We start from the raw sequence: 24549 nt of genomic DNA, 5'->3' as shown, positions 1-24549 counted from the left end.
AGTCCATATTATCTCAATGGGAAAAGATCATGTACTTTGAAGACCCTTTAACCAACCTCAAATACTTTCGACTTAAAAACAGTGAGATGTAGTCAATGTTTACATTATCACAGAATGGGAAATGAATTATTTATTTAATCACATGAAGTTTGACTGTTAGAATTAATAAAGATATGTGTAAGGAATCAGATATGATCATTATATACAAAATAAATATCAATGCAATTGTTGAAAGAGCTATATGGCTATTTTATTTGAAACTATTGCGGTGAATTAAATCTACAGTATGTCACACATTTCCACTAGATGGAGGCCTAGTCTTACTTTAAAAATATATATTTTAAGAGCAGGAAGCTGTTCCTCCTCAAGCACATTAAACTTTTCTCTGTACCTACAGCAGGCCTACTGTTCATCTACATAGGCTACATAAGACCAGTTCTGGAGTATGCTGTCCCTGCCTGGCCTCAAACCCTGACTGCTCAGCTGTAACGTGTCCAGAAGAGAGCCTGCAGAATAATTCTGTACAGGTTATACACCAGCTACCGGGAAACCCTCGAAACCCTCGTAATCATGTCCTTGGAGAGCAGGATGGGCAACCTGCAACAGCCAAAAACGTAACACTCCCATGACACTCACAGGCCGTTATCAGAACTCTCCCATCCCATTCCACACTAAACTGATCAATGCACGCACCATATAGCCCAGAAGCCTTAGAAATGCCTCCCTAAGGACTCTAAAGATGTATTTTCTAAAGCTGCCACCCAAACCTTGTCGTTGTAATAATGTTGCTTTGTATATATTGCATATTTTAACATTATATCCATGTGTTTTGTTGGTTTACAATTTTACTATTTGATAATTATATATGATTGATGTCATGACTGTAAATTTGTGTACAATTCAGTCTATGACTGCGAGAAACCAATGAAACCTACTACAACTACTACTACTATTGCTACTACTACATTTATGACAAAAGGGAAAGAATCACTCAATGACAGTCAGAGATGGGTTGATGAATTGCTCATTACTTCAGCTTTTTCAATGTTTATGTTCAAATCAAATTGTGGAAGGAACTTGGAATATTGAAATATGAGAAGGTGACAGCTGATCCCAAAAAGTGATATATGAGTGACAAATAACAACTTGAATTCAAGGACTTCCTGATTTGAAAACATGGCCCATTATGACATTACATATTTGACCGTGTTGACTGCTCTAGAATGTTCAAATTGATTACTTTATGCTCTGTGTTCTGTCCCTTACTGCACATTCCATGCACTGTATTGACATCAGCAACGCATCACCCATTCAAATTCTCTAACTATGTATTGTACAATATCAAAATGCGCCACAGCACAAATGCTGTTTGGTGTAAATGCATAAAATTTGATGTCAACATCTTTCAAGTGTCTAGACAGGCCACATTTAAATATTAAGATTGCAATGATCTATCATACTTACAGTGTCAATCAAAGTTGGGATTTTGAGAACATTTGAAAGAATCATTAAAATGACTTCACCATCCAGTACCAGTCAAACGTTTGGACACACCTATTCATTCAAGGGTTTTTCTTAATTTTTTACTATTTTCTACATTGTAGAATAATAGTGAAGACATCACAACTATGAAATAACACATATGGAATCATATCTAGTAACCCAAAAAGTGTTAAACAAATCAAAATATAGCCACCCTTTTCCTTGATGACACACTCTTGGCATTCACTCAACCAGCTACACCTGGAATGATTTTCCAACAGGAGTTCCCACATATGCTGAGCACTTGTTTGCTGCTTTTCCTTCACTCTGCGGTCCAACTCATCCCAAACCATCTCAATTGAGTTGAGGTCGGGTGATTGTAGAGGCTAGGTCATCTGATGCAGCACTCCATCACTCTCCATCTTGGTCAAATAGGCCTTACAAAGCCTGGAGGTGTGTTGGGTCATTGTCCTGTTGAAAAACAAATGATAGTCCCACTAAGCGCAAACCAGATGGTATGGCGTATCACTGCAGAATGCTGTGGTAGCCATGCTGGTTAAGTGTGCCTTGAATACTAAATAAATCACCAACAGCGTCACCAGCAAAGCACCCCCACACCATCACACCTCCTCCTCCATGCTTCACGGTGGGAACTACACATGCAGATACATCCGTTCACCTATTCTGCGTCTCACAAAGACACGGCGGTTGGAACCAAAAATCTAAAATTTGAACTCATCAGACCAAAGGACAGATTTACACCGGTCTAATATCTTCACTATTATTCTACAATGTAGAAAATAGTTCAAATAAAGAAAAACCTTGAAGGAGTATGTGTGTACAAACTTTTGACTGGTACTGTATCTATTTTGAAATACAATTTAGAATTAAACTGTTTTTCAAAATTCAGAAGGTACTCGCACATCTGAGCTTTCTTTTTTTGCCGGCCCATGGTAACAGTTGAATAAAATGAGAAACAACAAGGCCGTGAGGCCGATACGTAACGCTTATTAAAGAGCAGTGATACTATCAAGAGCGGTGTGCAGGTTTCTTATTTTTTATCAGATTTAAACTGTTTAAAATGTATAGTATTGTTACCTATATGATCAACTCAATGTTTGTGAAATACATCCCTTTCTGTATGGTACTATATTTAGTCTTTGGACACATTTACACATTTGAATACATCTTCAAATGATCAGATCTTAATATTTGTTGGTATGTAGACCAATTTATATATAGACAATATCTAAAGAAATCCACACACACTCTCTCTCACTCTCACTCCCATAGAGTATATGCAGCATAATCAAATCCATTGCAAGTCAATGGAGACTGAAGAGTGAGTCATTTTGCAGCATTTTTCCTCTTTCTCAGATCTTTATCATGTTCAGATCTTAATACTTTTTGTTATATAGAATGTCTTGCCAATACAGTGTATATTTTCTGTATATGTAAAATGACCTTACTGAAGAGCTCAGTGACTTTCAAAGTGCCACCGTCATAGGATGCCACCTTTCCAACAAGTCAGTTCGTCAAATTTCTGCCCTGCTAGAGCTGCCCCGTCAACTGTAAGTGCTGTTATTTTGAAGTGGCAACATTTAGGAGCCACAACGGCTCACCCGCGAAATGGTAGGCCACACAAGCTCACAGAACGGGACCGCCAAGTGAAAATCGTCTGTCCTCAGTTGCAACACTCACAACCGAGTTCCAAGCTGCCTCTGGAAGCAACGTCAGCACAAGAACTGTTCGTTGGGAGCTTCATGAAATGGGTTTCCATGGCCGAGCAGCCGCACACAAGCCTAAAGTCACAATGTGCAATGTCAAGCATTGGCTGAAGTGGTGTAAAGCTTGTCTCCATTGGAATCTGTAGCAGTGAAAATGCATTCTCTGGAGTGATGAATCACGCTTCACCATCTGGCAATCCAACAAACAGATCTAGGTTTGGTAGATGCCAGGAGAACTTTACCTGCCCCAATGCATAGTGCCAACTGTAACGTTTGGTGGAGGAGGAATAATGGTCTGGGGCTGTTTTTCATGGTTCGGGCTAGGACCTTTAGTTCCAGTGAAGGGAAATCTTAACGCTATAGCATACAATGACATTTTAGACAATTCTGTGCTTCCAACTTTGTGGCAACAGTTTGGGGAAGGCCCTTTCCTGTTTTAGCATGACAATGCCCCTGTGCACCAAGCAAGGTCCATACAGAAATGGTTTGTTGAGATTTGTGTGGAAGAACTTGGCTGGCCTGCACAGAGCCCTGACCTCAACCCCATCGAACACCTTTGGGATGAATTGGAATGCCGACTGCGAGCCAGGCCTAATTGCCCAACATTAGTGGTTGACCTTTTTTTAACCTTTATTTAACTAGACAAGTCAGTTAAGAACAAATTCTTATTTACAATGACGGCCTATCCCTGCCAAATCTGGACGACGCTGGGCCAATTGTGCACTGCCCTATGGGACTCCCAATCACGTCTGGATGTGATACAGCCTGGATTCGAACCAGGGACTGTAGTGACTGAATGGAAGCAATGTTCCAACATCTAGGGGCAAGCCTTCCCAGAAGAGTGGAGGCTAATTATAGCAACAAAGGGGGGACCATTTCAATAATTTTGCCCATGATTTTGGAATGAGATGTTCGACTAGTAGGTGTCCACATACTTTTGCCTGTGTATTGTAGTTACCACAGCTATTTAGCTAAATGGGTTAGCTGTATTTGATCATACTGTAGCGGTCCTTGCTATATGAGCCACGTAACCAAAGATAATTTAATACATTTTGAAAAGTTACAATTCCCACCAAGTGGGTTAACCCTTATTATTAGAGTGATGTACTGACCGGGGTACTGCAGGCTGCTATTAGCAACTTAATTATCGTTATAACGTCTTCTGTGTGAGATTTATTTTATAATCAGTTCACGGACATACATCTGGCGTATTTTTGTATTTACACGAAGATTGACCAAGAAGATTGAGAATGCCATTTTTACATTCACTATAATGGGGGGTCCTGTTTTCTGCAAACAATGTCTGCAGTACCGCGGTCGGCCTTGAATTTCTGTGGCTTCAGTGAGAGGGGGCAGTCGTTCTTCCCTGGACCACCTCACAAGCCTCTAACTAAAGCCTTTAGTAAAGGCGGAAGCAGATTGAGTGCGATATCCCATCTCTTCACATAGAAGGTCTTTGACCAAGCAATCAACAGTGAACGCTTGGGGGGAGAAGTGTGAGAGCAGTGACCGCTAGCTGCAAGTCAGCGAGATAGAGAAGAGCCAGGAAGGGGAATATCTAAAGAAGAGAAGGGGGGTGGTGAACAGGGATTTGGGCTCCTTCTTTCATATTTGACTGTAACGTTATCAATTGAATTTCTCTATATAGTTCCAAATTAACGATTTTGCCTACAAGGGGAACACCACTCAACAACAGCTGTAGCTAGCTACCACCATCTCCCGCAGTCTGAGCGATCGCCGTGTCTTCCATACCATGGGAAACGCTGCTACCGCCAAGAAAGGCAACGAGCTGGAGAGCGGTGAGTTGGGGCGATCGTGGAGCATTCTCTTTACTAGCTAAAGTTAGCTAACTACCCAGTTAGTATGCTGACATTAGCACATTTGACATTTTTTATGGACAACATCGGGAGGGCGCACACGCAAATGTATCCCTGATGTTGTAAACATTTTTACATGAATTACACCCTTGCCCCTATATTTGGCTATCGACGATAATTTATAGTAATTGGTTTCTGACCTAATCTCAGCTAGATCACTAGTACAAGGGATGTGTAACTAAATAGTTACAACCTGGTCCAGAGGCCTAGCTAGCTACTAACATTAGCTAGCTAGCTAGCGGGTTGTTTTAGCACTTTCGCTATGATGTTGTCTACCTAGCTAACGTCAGTGAGAGCTAGCTGTATATCAGCGTTAGTTAGCCACCACCAGGCCCGTGAGACATCACCAAACCAGAGTAATGTCCAATGCCAGCTACAGTACTGTAGCATAGCCAGCCAAAGGCTTGACTCTCTGACGTGTGTTGGTCTCATAGCCTATGAGGCCTGTTGTTTTGATATTGCGTTTGTAGATTAGAGTTGTTTTAGCTAGCTAATTTGTAATTTTACAAATATGATAGATCATTAGCAACCAAAAATTCACTCCACTCCTAAACTATTTACAAATGTCATGTTAGATTAACCACACTAAGGATAAGTAGTTTAATAAGTATGGGGTTTCAATTATCAGACTGCCTCCACATCTCAGTCTTGAGGCGCTGTATATATATATACAGCTTTCCCTCTACAGTACTCTCTAGCGCTCCTCTAAACAGTGACCAAATATGGTGAAGAAATGACAAATGCCCACTTGCCATTCATAAAACCAGGCCCGTAATACAACCTTCCCAAGTGATTTATCTCACAAGTCATTTTGGTTTAGAGTCTGTTTAATCTTAGTGATGTGCAGTTCTACATGCACATACACACAGCACAGTTTGTCATTGACTGGAACAGCTTGTCACCAGACCTTCGTAAGAGGATAAGGGGAATTACAAGCTTTGACGCAACTAGCTCTGGGACTGTATTAATTTGCAGTGGTACACTTTGACATATGTATGCTGATGATCAATGCACTGCATGACTTGATACATTTTAAATGTTTCCCCATGAATTCCTATACAGTCAGGAATATCGAGGCGTTGGTTTGTGTCCAGATCTGAATGTGTGTGAACTGCTTGCAAACTAATCTGGCATAAGTTAGTCTGGGAAATGCCACTGACTTGTGAGTTTGCATATGTGCTGTTCCATCTACTTCACTTTGATATATGTACGGCCAAATGTGAAAATTTATGGTAGTTTATGGTAATGTATCTAGGTCGTTTAAAAGCTTTGTCTCTTTACAATGCTGTTAATCTGTTCATATGACATTTACTGAAGTGTTGGAAGAGACCAGGCAGAGGCACAGGAACCTGGTCAGCCACAGGTATCTTTCCAGTTTCAGGAAGCAAGCGGTGTTCTTTGATCTGATCAGTGCAACTTAAAGCCTGTGCTGTGCTGTCTGTTTTCCTGTCTGTTTTGACATAACATGAGCCCCAGTCTCTCAACCTTCTGGTGTTAAACCTGTCTAAGCCACAGTGCCCTAAACTGCTGCTGCTACAGATTTGTCTGCCCTATTGCTGTTTACAGTGCCGGCAACCTGGTTCCTGATAATAGCCCATGTGTGTGTTGCACTAACCTCCTCACCAACTCAGACTCGTTGTCTTGGCTTGGCTCTTGGGAGATGTCAAAACACTCCCAGTTTGTCAGGGAGGTAGGCTAATTCTGACACTGAATGAGCCTTGTTTCACTGTTCCATGTCACAACCTTCCATGTTGTTAAACATGTTAGGTATTTTTTTTTTAATGGAAAATCTTGCATTAGCCAACCATGTTCTAAAAATATGAACTTAGTGGTGCTGATCTCTAAAAACTGTACTGTACTGAGGTGTACCTTATTACCTTATTCTACTGTTCAATACTGGACACCTAGCTTATGTATTTTAAAAGGGATCCCATTCAGTACAGTTAACCATAACCAGCTCTGATTATGTAAACATTTAGATTAGCTAGGTGGTCATACAGTGCATTCAGAAAGTATTGAGACCCCTTGACTTTTTCGACATTTTGTTACGTTACAGCCTTATTCTAAAATGTATTAAATAAATAAAAATCCTCAATCTACACACACTACCCCATAATGACAAAGCGAAAACAGGTTTTGTAGAATTTTTTTCAAATATATTACAAATATAAAAAAAACATACCTTATTTACATAAGTATTCAGACCCTTTGCTATGAGACTTGAAGTTGAGCTCAGTTGCATCCAGTTTCCATTGGTCATCCTTGAGATGTTTCTACAACTTGATTGGAGTCCACCTGTGGAAAATACAATTGATTGGACATTATTTGGAAAAGCACACCTGTCTATATAAGGTCCCACAGTTGACAGTGCATGTCAGAGCAAAAACCAAGCCATGAGGTTGAAGGAATTGTCCGTAGAGCTCCGAGACAGGGATTATGTCGAGCCACAGATCTGGGGAAGGGTACCAAAGGTTTTTCAGCGGGAAGTGACTGGGAGACTAGTCAGGATCGAGGGAATGATGTACAGAGAGATCCTTGATGAAAACCTGCTCCAGAGCGCTCAGGACCTCCGACTGGGGGGGCAAAGGTTCACCTTCCAAAAGGACAAAGACACTAAGCACACAGCCAAGACAACTCAGGAGTGGCTTTGGGACAATTCTCAGGAGAGACCTGAAAATAGCTGTGCCGCAACGCTCCCCATCCAACCTGACAGAGCTTGAGAGGATCTGCAGAGAAGAATGGGAGAAACTCCCCAAATACAGGTGTGCCAAGCTTATAGTATCATACCCAAGAAGACTTGAGGCTGTAACCGTTGCCAAAGGTGCTTCAACAATGTACTGATTAAAGGGTCTGAATACACTATGTAAATGTGTTAATAAAAAAAATCATATACAGTATAGTCTACTTTTCAGGCCAGGGTTATGTGGGATTTTTAGTGCTTCAACACACTGTAGCCTATATAAAAATAACTGCACAATTATTAAAGCCTTTTTCTGTTTGCTACATCTTTGTATTTGTACAGCATTTGCCATCCTAGTCATGTCTGTTGTAACTTTCTTACCCACAGGTGTCATTAACAAACATTCTAATTAGTCGCCTTGTTTTTCTTTGTCACACTGAATTCCAGAAGAAGAATGACAACTCTTTCTCTCTGTATCTAATACTGTCTTTTTCTTTCCTTCGTTGTCATCTTCTATTGTTCTTCACTGCATATGGTCCATGTTTGTTGATCTGATATACTTGTTAGATTTATGCACTCTCTCTCTCTCTCTCTTCCACATCATCCCTTCCACATTGTTCCTGCAAATCCTTGGGTGATCTATAGAGACTTTTGGTATGCCCATTCTTCCACTAGATTCCCAAAATGACAGAAGTCTGAAACCTTGCACGCATTGATTCTATTGTAAATGAACCCAAGCTTGGCTTGTAGTAGTGGTTCAGTATATGCTTCGATCTAGGTTCTGCCAAAACCATTACCTAAACCTCTGTGTTTTTGTCATCTGCATTCTGTCATTCTGGATATCTCTTGTCTGCTGTGTTTTTCCATGTGTTTTGGTTTGTCCTGGCTCATCAAAAACAATTCTGTATATAATACTCTGTGTTAAAGCCTTCCCGTGAACAGTATTGGGCCCTAATGCACAGTCAGTGCAGAAAGTGATGCACAAGAGTTCTGCATGCTTCGAGAGAGCCCAGCCTCTTCACCTGTCTTAGTGAATTCTTACATCCCCCTACCTATTTAAAAAAGAGAAATGGAGCTCTTGGCATCACTTCTTACTTAGACTGTCCGTTTTGGTTGGTGTGTTTTGTTGTATCACTAAAAAGAAACGTTTTGATGTTGTCCCCCCCCCCCCCCCCCCCCTTCTCCGTACATGTATTTTGTGGATGTAAAATGCAGATAGGAGTTTGGTTAGTTAGACCTTACCAGTCTTTGTCTCCATTGAATTCCATTTCATACAGATGTTGTTACAATTGATACCCTGTCACTGTTCTAGAATTTCCACATAAGATTCCATTAAGATGTCCTTTGTACTTTGTTGCCCACTCCATGCAAATCAAATCTCAAGTCAATAAATAGGAATTAATCATGCGTTGACAGACAATTCCTTCCTGTTAGCTAATTTGCCTGTGTATATCTTTCTTCCATACAGTGAAAGAGTTCCTAGCCAAAGCCAAAGAAGACTTCTTACGGAAATGGGAATGTCCACCACAGGTGAGATGTTTTCATGCTCTTAAGGTTGGAGCTACAAATCCAGGGTTTGGGGACTCTCTCATTTATTCTTTCTGTGATTCCTCACATCCTATCTCTTTGCCTTCTTCTCAACCAAAGTCCTTCACCAATGTGTATAGAAAAGGATATGTGGATGTGGGGAATATCTACGTTGAACTGAGTAAAAGCCTGGGACTGCTGCTGTGGTATATCCATTAGGTAATCCACATCCTGTGTTTTGTGTGACCCATTCTAGAGCACGACGGGCCTAGATGACTTTGACAGGCTAAAGACCCTGGGTACAGGCTCGTTTGGAAGAGTCATGCTGGTCAAACATAAAGGAACAGAGCAGTTCTTCGCCATGAAAATACTGGACAAGCAAAAGGTTGGTGCCCAGTGGAAAACAGCTGGCCTTCTCAAGGACGGGTAACCCATGTATGAGCTGACAAGGCAATGTATCACCTTGCTATGGGAAGAGGATGAAGAGATGCTATTTTAGGGCATCAAACGGGGCCACAAGTGCAAAGCCTTGGTCGAGTGGGTATCACTCCAGGCAGCAAGCACATGCATGCCTCCCCACCGAAGACCTGGGTTCAACCCCGTCTTCCACCTATGTCTACCTCCTTACTCTCATCCCAGCTGTTTGTACCCGTCTAAATGAAGCATCAAAAATACAGTAAAGATAGTGTGCAATTCCACTCCAACAAAATAATATCAAACAAAAAATGGGGCAAGAATGAAATAAAATACTGTAGATCAGTCGTATTCAAACGTTTCCAGCGGGACCCCATTTTTTCCGCTAGAATTTCTGGCGGCCCCATCCCAAATCTAATGAACCAATGAACCAACCTTAAATCGGCACATTTCGATTTTTACATCAACAAATAACTTTTAATTCAGTAAATGTATTTTTAAATGTATAATTCAGTAAATGTAAATGTATTTTTTTAAATGATCTTTCTCAAATGTATGTTGTGACTTGTTCCATACAATAACATGTCCTCAAATATTTGTAATTTTTTAATGGGCAACGCCACTGCAAGGTTGCGACCCCAACTTTGAATACCGCTGCTGTAGATGTTATCTGGTGGCATAACATAAGTACACTGCTCAAAAAAATAAAGGGAACACTTAAACAACACAATGTAACTCCAAGTCAATCACACTTCTGTGAAATCAAACTGTCCACTTAGGAAGCAACACTGATTGACAATAAATTTCACTTGCTGTTGTGCAAATGGAATAGACAAAAGGTGGAAATTATAGGCAATTAGCAAGACACCCCCCAAAACAGGAGTGATTCTGCAGGTGGTGACCACAGACCACTTCTCAGTTCCTATGCTTCCTGGCTGATGTTTTGGTCACTTTTGAATGCTGGCGGTGCTCTCACTCTAGTGGTAGCATGAGACGGAGTCTACAACCCACACAAGTGGCTCAGGTAGTGCAGTTCATCCAGGATGGCACATCAATGCGAACTGTGGCAAAAAGGTTTGCTGTGTCTGTCAGCGTAGTGTCCAGAGCATGCAGGCGCTACCAGGAGACAGGCCAGTACATCAGGAGACGTGGCAACAACCCAGCAGCAGGACCGCTACCTCCGCCTTTGTGCAAGGAGGTGCACTGCCAGAGCCCTGCAAAATGACCTCCAGCAGGCCACAAATGTGCATGTTTCAGCATATGGTCTCACAAGGGGCATTCAAAAGTGACCAAAACATCAGCCAGGAAGCATAGGAACTGAGAAGTGGTCTGTGGTCACCACCTGCAGGATCACTCCTGTTTTGGGGGGTGTCTTGCTAATTGCCTATAATTTCCACCTTTTGTCTATTCCATTTGCACAACAGCAAGTGAAATGTATTGTCAATCAGTGTTGCTTCCTAAGTGGACAGTTTGATTTCACAGAAGTGTGATTGACTTGGAGTTACATTGTGTTTTTAAGTGTTCTCTTTATTTTTTTGAGCAGTGTATGATATATATGTGTAATGTCTGCCAGTGGTTCCTCCCATCACATGCACCGATATGATCTGACCTGTTAGTGTCTGGATTATAATACCATAGTCTCTTTCCAACCTCTCCCTCAATGTGAGCAAGATAAAGGAGCTGATAATGGACTACAGGTAAATGAGGGCTGAACAGGCCCCCATTAACATTGACGGGGCTGTAGTGGAGCGGGTCGAGAGTTTCAAGCTCCTTGGTGTCTACATAACCCACAAACTATCCTGGTCCAAACATACCAAGACAGTCGTGAAGAGGGCATGCCAACGCCTTTTCCCCCTCAGGAGACTGAAAAGATTTGGCATGGGTCCCCAGATCATCAAAGTTCTACGGCTGCACCATCGAGAGCATCCTGACCGGTTGCATCACCACCTGGTATGGCAACTGGTCGGCGTACGGCGCTACAGAGGGTATTGCGTATGGCCCAGTACATCACTAGGGCCTAGCTTCCTGCCATCCAGGACCTATATACTAGGCGGTGTCAGAGGAAGGGCCAAAAAATTGTCAGCCCCCCCCTTTGTTTTTACACTGCTGCTACTCACTGTTTATATATGCATAGTCACTTTACCCCTATGTACATGTACAAATGACCTCGACTAACCTGTACCCCCACACATTGACTCGCTACCGGTACCCCCTGTATATAGCCTCGTTATTGTATCTTTTTTTCTTTTTTTTAATTTAGTAAATATTTTCACAACTCTATTTTTTTTTAACTGCATTGTTGGTTAAGGGCTTGTAAGTAAGCATTTCACGGTAAGGTCTACAGCTGTTGTATTTGGCGCGTCTGACAAAAATGTGATTACTGGAATGCAATCTAAAAGCTGCCCTAGCCACGCAAGCCTCCTGATCTCACGAGCTAACATAAATGGTCTGCTACCTCAGTCTGGTAATTACGAGACTAAAGCCCCCCCAAAAAACCTCTACAACTTTGTCATGCCATCATTAAACTGTACTTAAACTGTCGGTCAAGACTGTTGTCTGATGATCACTTCTTTGTCTGGTAGGTGGTGAAACTCAAGCAAATAGAGCACACGCTAAATGAGAAGAGAATATTGCAGGCCGTGTCTTTTCCCTTCCTCGTCAGACTTGATTATGCCTTCAAGGTACAGTTCAGTTTTTTTTCCTTCTGCATACAGTGTTTTTAATCTGGCCATTGAGATCAGAGGCTATGAATCAAGCGTCTCAAACTAGGTGTGCTGATTTAGGGCTCGTTTTTCCTTTTTGATCATAATGAATTTGATTTAAATGGCCGCGGGGGGCTGATCCCAGCACTGAGACGCTTAATACATATGGCCTCTTTATTATTCAGTTACCTCAGTATCTGACTGGATTTGTTTACGTCTGTCTGTGTCCCTCCACAGGACAACTCCAATTTGTACATGGTGATGGAGTATGTTCCAGGAGGAGAGATGTTTTCACATCTAAGACGAATCGGAAGGTTCAGGTGAGTGTCTGTCTGTCAACGTTCTGCTCATCAATACAATATCTGGTTGATTATAAGTTGTTTATAGATTTTCCATTTGTTGATTGAAAATTGTTTTGGGAAACATTTTTTTAACCTACATTTGTGTATTTTTTTTGGACAGTGAATTTATAACATTTTAATTTGGCTTTGTTCTCCAGAATTAGATTTCATATCAAAAGTTCTATGTGAGGTGACAGTACAGAATGTCATCATTTATTTGAGGGTATTTTCATACTTATGTTTTACCATTTAGAAATGAATGCACTTTATGTATCTAGTCCCCCCATTTTGAAGGTTGTTGGAAGTATTTAGAAAATTCAGTTTTAAAAGTTGAGTATTTGGTCCCATATTCCTAGCACGCAATGACTACATCACACTTGTGAATCAAAGTTGTTGGATGCGTTTTCAGTTTGTTTTGGTTGTGTTTCAGATTTATTTTGTGCCCAACAGAAATTAATTATAAATAATGTTGTTTTGGAGTTACGTTTATTGTAAATAAGGCTGTAACGTAATGATTATCCGTAATCATGGTAGCATCCACATTACTGTAGAAGTGTTCAGAAACATATTCTATTCTTATATACAATGAAAATGACTCAATACGTTATTTCTCATTCATTTCTATTGAGAAAGGGAAAGGGGATACCAGTTGTACAACTGAATGTATTCAACATAAATGTGTCTTCCGCATTTAACCCAACTCCTCTGAGTCCGAGAGGTGCCGGGGGCTTGCCTTAATCGATATCCACGTCATTGGTGCCCAGTTGTTTTTGGGGGTTAACTTCCTTGCTCAGGGGCAGAACGTCGGCTTGGGGATTCGATCCAGCAATCTTTTGGTTACCGGCCCAACGCTCCTACCCACCAGGCTACCTACCACACGACATAATCCTGCAAATGCAAACTGCAAATGCATCCAACAAGTTTGTAGAGTCACAACCTTGACGTAGTAAGTGCATGCTAGGAATATGGGACCATATAGTAAACTTTTGTACCAACCAGAATACACTACAACAGAAATCCAAATACTTATGACGCCTTCAAATGGGGGGGACTCGTGCATTATATGTTTTTGCTTCACTGTCCAGATAAATACAGAGGGGAGTGTGTGTTTTTATTTTAAATTCAGTGCTCATATAGCTGGTAGTTAATTACAACTCAGCTTACATTTTTGCGCCTACTACGTGATCAGTTAAACAGATTCTTCTCCCTTTCCTTCACAGTGAACCGCACGCACGGTTTTACGCAGCCCAGATAGTACTGACGTTCGAGTACCTCCATTCACTAGACCTTATCTACAGAGATCTGAAGCCTGAGAACCTTCTAATCGATCAGCATGGCTACATCCAGGTATGTGTGACCAGTGCTTCAAGTGGATCATTTTCATTTTACAGCACCAGGGTTCTTATTTTAGAGTCAATGTTGCATAAGGGATGCCGGTAGGCCTACTGACAGAGATGAAAACCCGTCGCTTTTCGGCGATATTCACCGCTTTGATCTCAAAATAGGCCATCCAAGTGAATCGTGTAGATCCGAAGAGAAAAAGGGGAAGGGGTCTGTGTCTCATATTGAAATCATTGACTGAGCACAGGAAGGTATTAAAATGTATTGAACTTATGACAATTACTTAAATTGCACTAGTTTCTCATAATTCCTGAAAATAGTGCATCAGTTATATGTATTTCCTGCAACTTTCTGAAGAAGTAACACCTGTGTGTGTTGTGTAGCCAGTTAGCATGCTGAAACATTTCTAAAGGCTTTCCAAAAAGAAAATCCCAATTAAATGTCTGCAAAGTAGGCATACCTGGCTGGCAGAATGATATCATGATAAATTTGTACCAATCAGGTTCACATGAAACACCGCTAAAGAAACACTGCTACTAGCCAAACAGTCTCTTGCTGGTGCACAATTGAATTAAAGGGCAACTACACTCTCCCACATAGATGAATACATTTTTTGACCTCAAATGTGGTCTCCTGATGTGGTTTTAAGCATTGTTATGTTATGTTCTATCAATAAAAGGGTGATTTTTGAGAGAAATTCTGAAACCTGGAAAAGCTAAACCAAGAACAGAATTTGGCAAAACAATTTAACAGATTTTAGAGTGCCCTATGTATTTCTGTCTGGGGAGGCAGATTATCATTACCTGTCATAATAAACCTTAAACCAGACCAAAGAGCCCAACTCCCCCCTACCCCAGGACACCATTTTCTCTGTCTATTGTGGTTTGTAAAGTTAGGAGTGTTGAGATTTATTCAAATGTGTATTTATTACTTGTTATTCTCTGAAAATAAGCCACTTTTCTTACACCTCACACATTTTATGTGTCCAAGTGAATTTTTGTGTTACCATTTTGGGCCCTCACCAGTTTGCATCCTTGTACTCAAGCAGTAGAACATTTGAGGTGCCAGTACTGTGTACCGGTGAGCACCGGGCCAACTGGAGCACTGTGCATGACACATCACTGCCTATGGCGTATACTGTAATGTCAAATCAAATGTATTTATAAAGCCCTTCTTACATCAGCTGATATCTCAAAGTGCTGTGCAGAAATGATGGGTTATGTTTTCTCTGCAATGTTGCTTTACCGACTGTACGTGTTCTTGGTGGTCAGGTGACAGACTTTGGATTTGCCAAGAGGGTAAAAGGCAGAACCTGGACGTTGTGTGGAACTCCAGAGTACCTGGCGCCCGAGATCATACTCAGCAAGGTGAGATTCCTGTCTGTCTCTCTCTCTCTCTCACACACACAGTGCATTAAATTACTACATTTGAAGACATGGAACATTAGTTTGTTGCCATGAATTTAGATTACATATGTGTATGTGAACTACATTTGTCATTGTGCTGTGTGTAGGGCTACAACAAAGCAGTGGACTGGTGGGCCCTGGGGGTCCTCATATATGAGATGGCTGCTGGATACCCTCCCTTCTTCGCTGACCAGCCTATTCAGATCTATGAGAAGATTGTGTCTGGAAAGGTATGGACAAGTCCATTTTTACATTACGCATGTCTGAAATGGCCTACCTATTTAACCTCCAATTTTAACACATTTTGAACACCTGTCATGTTCTCATGGAGTAAGTTTAACTCAGTAGGAGGTTTTAACTGCCCAATGAATGCTTGGCTTGCTTTTGGCTTAGCCTCTTCTGTCTTTAATCACTTACTATACAGGTCCAACTAGGAGCAAATGTACATTTCTCAATACATGACCATTTAGACAAACCTCTGTGTCCCCCTGTAGGTCCGCTTCCCATCCCACTTCAGCTCTGACCTGAAGGACCTGCTGAGGAACCTGCTGCAGGTGGACCTGACCAAACGCTACGGCAACCTGAAGAACGGCGTCAACGACATCAAAGGACACAAGTGGTTCGCTACAACGGACTGGATTGCCATCTACGAGAGGAAGGTACATACAAGGCTGTGTTGGAGGATGAAGACTATCAATGCGGAGTTGAATTGCTCTTTATAGCACCTAACTTTTATGAAACACATTGGCCAAATTCTTGCCTACTACTTGCTAAAACAACATACTGTCTACTAATCATACTACATACTATTTCAGCAACATATCAACATACTACTCATCCATACTGAGAAGGCGTAATCTACATGCACAATCTCTCTTGTTCCACGCCACTCGTACATTTTTGCAGAGCGTGTCCCCTATTCTGGTTATCAGCTGATGTCACAGACATGTGTCTGAAAACACTTATTCTCTTCTTCAATAGGGTGCAGCGAATTCTAAATGAAAAGCCGAAATGAGTATGACATCCTGGGATTTAAAGTATACTACATTTTTAAATTTGACATTCTATAAAACGTTCTATTTTTGCATCGCCAAAAATCCTAACACAAGTACGGGTGTTCAGACAAGGCCTCTGTATTTTATTAGTGTCCAGTAGCACTTTCTTGAGTATTATGATCTTGCAACAATAGTCTTTATATGGTTTCATAATGTTTTGTATTTGGCTTACTAGAATTACTTCATAATGCATTTTGCTGAAAGGAGGTATTACCTAGGCATCTGAAAATTCTTGTAGTATTAGAATCTCATTGAAGTACTGGCTTGGTCTCCTCTAAGGCACACTAACTCCGCTCCTGGTTGTCCTGCTCTCTGTGTTGTCAGGTGGAAGCCCCGTTCATACCAAAGTGTCGAGGCGCTGGAGACACAAGCAACTTCGACGACTACGAAGAGGAGGAGATCCGCGTTTCTGTAACGGAAAAATGTGCAAAGGAGTTTTCCGAGTTTTAGGACGTGCACACGTGGATATATCAGGGCTAAAACACACATGAAAAATAAGGGGATCTTTGCACTCTTCTAAAGACTTGGGGTTGGAGCAGAGACCATTGTTCAACTATTACTAGGTAGTTCCTTCATTCCACAAGGCTGAATGAGGTCGCCATGATCCTTGGGTGCCAATGATAACACCTTCACTGTCACATATACCTGCGTATTAAAGCAGACACGCCACCTTTTTTTTAATCCCCTCTACCCACTCTGTTTTTGAACTTTGAAGCAGTTGTCTTGGATGTTGTGCTCCCCTTTACAGATGTGAAATTTTTCGATTTAGGAGGAAAACCAGAGAGGGCAACTATATGAGAGAGGCCAATTTCATATAAGTCCACGCAGTGTAACTTCAAACCGACTTGTCTGTGGCAGTATCACACATGGTTGTGTGGTTTTGTAGGGCAGTGCCTCCAGTCGTCAACAGTTTCGATTTTATGGTCTGTTACAAATCTGATGCTTTTCAATTGAAAATTATTCTCACCTTCTACTAGGACAATGTTTTGGCCAGCTTTCAGAAATAGTATTTGTCCTTTGTGTATATTTTTTGTCACTAAGTAAGACACATTAAACACCATTGAGTGCTAAGAGCATGACCAAAATATAACTAATTGGGTGACAGAGGAAGAGAGGTCCCTTCCTTTCTTTGCCTTTGTCTGTAGACCCCTTTAGACCAATTCCAACAGCCCCACAAAGCATCCATTCTCTGGCCCATTGGTATTCTAGCCCTGTAAAAGGGAAGTCATTGCAAGGAATGGCGAACCCAACTACAAACAGAAAATAACATAAGTGGTCAGAGAAATTCTAGAATTTGTTGAATTTGTAATCTCTCCTTTTTATTTAACATTTTAATACATGGATTAAAACTGAAGGTTTTTTGGTCCCTAAGATTTCAGGTCCGCTAATAAAAAAGGACACTTTTAAATGAATTTGTGGAGCTGCAGAGCTCCTGATGCGTTAAAGTGAAATCAAGTCCTTTTGAGGTGCGCTCTTTAAATTGATCAGTTCAGTGTGTGCAGTGTTGTGGCTTTTGCCTCAACATTGTTAGTAAAACCAGTACACACTTCATAACAATATGTTGATACTAAGCAGTCTTGCAAGCTTCTCAAAAGGGATCACAAAACACAATTTTCCCCCATGTTTTTCCCTATTGCTGTTCTTGACTTCCCTCCTTTCCTTGTTTGTTTCATTCTTATGACAGAATGTAGTGTTGCAACTTATAGGTATGCATAGTTTGAAATGCTTGATTAAGGTACATTAGTTTTTTCTCACAGACATACACTGGCAAAAGACAAACAAGACTGCTCCTTGACCTTTGTATCACATATAATCCAGTCATTGTTCAGCTCATTACATTATAAGTATATGCATTGTTTCATATGTTTTTATTTATACACATTAGAGATGCTAATACATTTTTTTTTTTAAAGTGTCAACGTTTGGAAAGTTTCTTTTGTAATCTTGTGGTGTAAATAACGGCATACTGCTCTAGGAGTGTTCATGTGTGGGCCTTATATTTGTCAAACTATATAATGCAGGATAACGTCCAAGAGAGGGACCAGGCTTCATCACACATCATGACTGAAATGTTCATGTACATGTTAATTACCACATGAAGTTTATGATTTATTTATTTTTGGATCACTTTCGCGTATGTCATAGGTTTTGTTTGGCATGTCCACTTCTCTCAGTTAAATCCTTTCATAATTTCCCAGTCAAATGAGAAGGCTTTGGCATTACAACAGCAATCATTTCAACGAGTTTGGCTATAAATGAAGTAATTCAGGAAATTCCATCAATATTTATTTTACTGTTCACGATTCACAAATGATTACATTTCCTGAAGAAAATGTGTTTTCCTTAGCTGTCTTAAAATATTTGTATGGTAGTGGGAGATGTGTTAAATGTGGAATCCAAGCTCTTCAGAAGCTGATGCGGTTCAATATAGGAAGAATAGGTCTGATTTAGTAGTAGACTGCTATATATGAAAAAATGGCAGTTTGCCTCCAATGAAATGTGCCTAAAACTCGTCAGGGATGTGCTATCCTACTCCTGACACCAGTGTAGTTTAATTAGGAGTTACCCTGAACAGACCTTAAACCCTCTTCCCTGTGACTGTCATTCCAAAACCATTATGCCAAAAGTCTTAAATGGGTGGTTCACTTTTATTTTGTACCAAATCTATGTTTTTATGTAAATGGTATGTTATATGTTTTTTCCTTTAGATTTCACATGCTTTTGTGAAACTTTCCGCACCAGCAATAGACTTCCTCATTGCTGCTGCAGTATGGGGGCCACTAGCACTCCACAATGACTCTCAGTTCTATTACATTAGTCAATTTATTGAACAAAGGCGTCTTCTGTACGGGGGAGTTTAAGAGCCTCGACGCTCAGTCTGAACATTAACACGCATCGCTTGCGGTACAAGCATAATTTTTTGTAAGCATAGTACTTATCGTTCATATCAGCGAGGGAAAAAATTATTGATACACACCTTTTTATAGGGTTAGTGTTCCCACACGGCCATATCCATGTTACAGCGCGTGTTTACGGATGACAGAAGGACCACCTGTGCTAATTAGCTATCTCGCATGTCCCGAACACCTGTATGTAACAGAAGGCCGTCAGAAACGTGTTGTCTCTGAGGAAAAATATTGTCTGCGGCAACTGTGATAAAGCCGGGTAAAACAGTGTACAGTAAGTGTGTATTTCGCGTTTGTAAAATTAGTTTGATGTGATATGAAAGTTAAAGGCTTTACGTTTTAGAACCACATTGCAATTGAGAGTCTATTCACGTTTACATTTAAGTCATTTAGCAGACTTACAAATTGGTTTAGATGGAGTATTTGGCTGTTTTGGCTGCCATAGCCAGTCTACTTCTGAAAATAAGGTCCTTGGACCTTAACTATTAACGAAGGGTAGGCTCCTTAAAACCTTTTACTGCGGTGGGCTAAATCAGCGTCACACAGTGTTTCTTGGTCTTAAACAAATCTACTTTGAAACAAAAATATATACGTCACACACATGGTTATGGGCTTAAAAAAAGGAGACACTACCATATCAGATACAGAGTTCAAATGTATTCCAATTTGAGTTTGCATCCAAATATTACACTTTATATACAGCACATACGAATTATAACAAACACAATTTTCTGTAAAAAAATGTTGTACATGGTGTTTATTAATAAGTGGAAATAATATTACACCCATGAGGACACTGGGTATTTTGACTGCAGGAAAAGGCTACAAGTACAAATTCGGCTAGAGGGCCATGGATAAACACAAAGGCACACAAAAAGGTCATTTTGTAAATAGCAAAGCGCTCTATACAGTGATGCAGGTCTTTAGATGTGGTACACATTAAATGGTGTATTACTTTATCCACAACCTTATTCCATTTTGTTGGACTCAAGCGATACGTATGAGTGCGAGCTTGTGGTGATACGACAAATGAGAAAGCACGCGCATGCTCGCAAAAGAGTGAATGGAAACTGGTTATATTTCCATGCAATTTACATCAGAGATTTGTTTTTTTTTAAAGTTCATCACTACTTTAAATGTATTGGTAAGGTCGCCACACCATATTTGGTTTACTTATAGGTTAGTGATGGGAAGTTCGGCTCTTATTACTGACTTGGATCTTTTCGACTCGTTTGGTCAGAAGAACGAATCTTTCGACTCATTTCGTTCCTTTGAATCAGTAATACCCAGAGCACGTAGGACCCCCAACCAGCGAAAGATGAACTGAAAACTCGAGTCGATGACCATAGGGGGTATATTGGAGCTATCATTTGTGACAAGACTTGTAAACGTGTGCTTTAAACAATGTACATTTGTTGACTGCTAGGCATACAAATCATATTATTTATAGATACATTTGAAACGAGATCTAGTTGTGGCGCAACAATACTATATTGTGAACAACTCTTGGCGGAATGCATTGCTTGCTGTGAGGGTGATGAGCACAGTCCCAAACGATTCCTTCTCGAGTTCGAGTAATTTGAGCAGAGGCTGTGTATGTTTTGGTTCTACAAAGCTGTGTCCATAACATTCAATAATCAATTAATTGCACTCATTCTTGCATTATGTGAATAATTATCAGTTCTAAACATGCATTGTTCTTCTCTATGCTTATTTCATGATCTATTTTACTGCGCTCATATGACAGACAGTTAGTAGTTGGAGCATATCTCTGGGGTCGCTGAGCCGTAGGAGCGTGTATTAATCCTGCTGTTTGTCTCATTGCAACCAGCACTAGTGGGTCAAACGAACGACTGAAATGAACGAGTGACTCAGAAAAACGAAAAATCAAGTCATTGAAAAATAATGAATCGTTCGCGAAGTGTACATCACTATTTTGGTTGCCTAAAGCCACCGTATCTACTCCAGTGGGCGTGTGGGTAATGTAGTGTATAACACACGTGCGTAGTTTTCTATCGCCAGTTCAAACGTTAAAATATGGCAGGCTTGGAATTATTGTCAGATCAAGGATATCGTCTTGATGGAAGAAAACCTGCTGAACTGCGGAAAGTACAAGCTCGTATGGGTGTATTTGCCCAAGCTGACGGGTCTGCGTACATAGAACAGGGAAATACCAAAGCGTTGGCAGTTGTGTATGGTCCTCATGAAGTAAGTTTCTTGCTAAAATAGCGTGTTAGCAAGATACCCAGTTAGCTAACGTTACATAGATAACAACACGCTAGCTAATATACAACTGAGATGAATTAGCTATGGAAATTTATTCAGCTCGGCTAGCATTTCAGATCAGTTTGTTTATCCAAATTGTAATTTTTCCAACATAGCCAACGTAAATGTGTTCAGCCCCCTTGTTCCCTTGTTTTAGTCTAGAGAGCTAAACTAGCCACCTGGCAGGTCCAGACATCTTTGCAAATGTGGTAGTATACGCAGGGAGACTACACTTTCCCATCTATGGCCCAAGAGAACGTGAGGGTATATATCACTGCTGCCACCAATACAGTGATTGAGAAGGAACAGTTGGCGCAATACCTGAAGAATCAGTGAGACTGCAGTTAGGGGTAAGAGAGGGGTGCATTTAAAATCAAATGTACTCTGTTCTCCAGGTGCGAGGCTCCCGCAGCAAGACCCTCCATGACCGTGCTGTCATCAACTGCCAATACAGCATGGCTACCTTCAGTACAGCGGAGAGGAAGAGAAGACCCCACGGGGATCGCAAGTCCACAGAGATGAGCCTTCACCTCAAGCAGACTTTCGAGGCAGCAGTGTTGACTAATCTGTACCCACGCTCTCAAATAGACATTTATGTCAAGGTACCACACTATTTCAGATATGAATGAACTATGAAATGGGTTGTGGTGGAGTCTGATGCTATTCATAAAATGGTGAAATTAAAGTGGTTGTATATCCTGTCTTTGGGATTTGGAACCAATTTTAAGTTTTGTTTGGTTCGTTTCATGTTCTCGGGTATCGAGATTTCTTCATCAATTTGAACCCTGAAACATGGGGTTAAAAAAACATCCTGACTTGAATTGAAACATTTCACACTCCCTCTTCCCTCTCAGATCTTGCAGTCAGATGGAGGGAACTACAGCGCATGTGTGAACGCCGCCACTCTGGCAGTAGTCGATGCGGGCATCCCCATGCGTGACTATGTGTGCGCCTGCACTGCAGGCTTTGTGGATGAGACCCCATTGGCAGACCTGTGCCATGCTGAAGAGAGTGGAGGGGGCACATCACTGGCCCTGGCATTGTTGCCCCGTGGCGGGCACATCGCCCTGCTACAGATGGACGCCCGACTCCACCAGGACCACCTAGAGACACTGATGGAGGCGGCAATGACGGCCTGTAAGGGCGTCAGCAAAGTGTTGGACGAGGTTGTAAGGCAGCATCTACAGGAGGTGTCTGCTCTGACTGGAGAGTGATGTAGATTGGTCTGCGTGAAAGGCAGGGGAGGTAGAGGAGCAGATGGAGTAAACCTTTTTTATTGTACAATCGTGTTATGCTTTTGTATGAAATGCTTTATAAAAAATGAAATCTAAACCCATTGATGTGTTCTGTCTGTGTTTTGAATGATCCATAAACTTGACTGAGATGATTGGTTGACAGAGAGCCATAGATAAGGGTCTACATCAGATAAATCAGTCAGCAAAAATAAAACTACTGATTTGTAACATCACCTGAACCGGGTGTTTTTGTAATAGATTTCTGTGAAACTTTGTTAAGGTCATCTTCCAAACCAATAGGGAGAGCCAGTCATAAATGACAATACAGTAATCTATGTTTATGTATACTGAACAAAATGTGAAGTGTTTTTTTGCTAAAGCGATAGTTGAGTTGGTCCGTCACACAATAGTACCATAAGAAACGAGGAAAAACATGTAGCGCAGTATGGCCTAGCTGCACCTGTCATCTTGGGTGTTACACTTACTGTACCCGAGAGGTAGGCTCTGGCTTATAACTAGACATTTGTAAAGGTATTAAGACATTGTTTGGTTGAAAATAAACACCGTTTCGGTATTTGCGTGTGCAACGTACCTGGTTCTATGACGCCAGCTAACACATCTTCCCAATCAATATTGGGTTAGCAGGTACGCTAGCTAGGTTAACGATGTTGAGCGCTAACGCTATATTATTGTGTGAGTCTTAGTTTCCTAGGGTCCAACTGAGCCAGTGTGAGTGGTACAAGGCAACAATATGGGACTGCTGTCTGACCCAAACCAAAGGCGAGCCCTGACCGACCTTCTCACCTGTTCCAATGCACCAATTTGGTGAGTCGTGGTAGAATCCCGAGGGAGAATCCGTTGGGGAATGGAATGTAACTGGGCATCCTTTTGATGTAAGGTTACCCAATCCACTTTGTGGGGTATCATTTAAATGGTTCCCCTATAAAAGTAGGGCGAGTCAGCCTGATAAGCCTTCTTCCTATTGCCTATCACTAAGGTCAGGAAAAATGATCTGCCCTTCCTATCACTAACCCCAACTTTGACATTCAGTGCTTAATTTACCTATCACAATTCCAGCTGTAAGAATGATATAATCCCCCTGTCCTCTCCCATAATATTCCTTCTGCGTTTCTCTTCCTCTCCTCTGTAGTGAGATGCCGGTGGATTGGCTGGTGTACACTATGCAGTCTCAAAGGCTGGAAGTGTTTACTCAGAGCTTCACCTGCAAACTTCCCTTCCCCGATGAAAACAAAGAGAGATATGCGAGTGTGTGCTAAGACAAAGATGTCTAAACATGCATTTAATTTGATCACAGTGTGCACACACTTTCACACAGATGCATTCCTTCCTCTCAGGCTTTAATTTCTTCTTTCTCTCACTCATCCTTTTCTCTGTTTGTCTGTCAGTCTCGGTCAGATGGTGCATGGCACTAACATTTATGGGATCCTGCGGGCCCCCAGAGCCCCTCATACTGAAGCCCTGGTGCTGAGCGCCCCCTGTAGTGAGGGAAACAACAACGACCAGGCTGGGCCTTGCCCAGTATTTCAGGAGTAAGCATACTACTTACACAGACCATTGGAGAAGCACCACA

The 24549-nt window shown here is 41.3% G+C and overlaps 2 protein-coding genes across 2 annotated transcripts; both read left to right on the top strand.

The window, feature by feature from the left end:
• Positions 1-4606: 4606 nt before the first annotated feature.
• LOC129824128 (cAMP-dependent protein kinase catalytic subunit beta-like) lies at positions 4607-18471 on the top strand. Its single transcript, XM_055883493.1, has 10 exons — positions 4607-5008; positions 9235-9296; positions 9550-9678; positions 12290-12388; positions 12647-12729; positions 13971-14097; positions 15363-15458; positions 15605-15727; positions 15992-16156; positions 16877-18471. Exons 1-10 carry the CDS (start codon positions 4963-4965, stop codon positions 17000-17002), a joined length of 1056 nt encoding a protein of 351 aa, XP_055739468.1. The 5' UTR covers positions 4607-4962; the 3' UTR covers positions 17003-18471.
• A 2712-nt stretch (positions 18472-21183) lies between these two features.
• LOC129824129 (exosome complex component RRP41-like) lies at positions 21184-23059 on the top strand. The gene is made up of 3 exons (XM_055883494.1): positions 21184-21666; positions 22119-22325; positions 22578-23059. The coding sequence occupies exons 1-3, from the start codon at positions 21496-21498 to the stop codon at positions 22935-22937; spliced, it is 738 nt and encodes a 245-aa protein (XP_055739469.1). The 5' UTR covers positions 21184-21495; the 3' UTR covers positions 22938-23059.
• The last annotated feature ends 1490 nt before the right edge of the window (positions 23060-24549 follow it).

This window comes from Salvelinus fontinalis, chromosome 26 (genome assembly GCF_029448725.1).
Source record: "Salvelinus fontinalis isolate EN_2023a chromosome 26, ASM2944872v1, whole genome shotgun sequence".
NCBI lineage: Eukaryota > Metazoa > Chordata > Actinopteri > Salmoniformes > Salmonidae > Salvelinus > Salvelinus fontinalis.
This window is presented reverse-complemented; position numbering and strand designations above follow the sequence as displayed.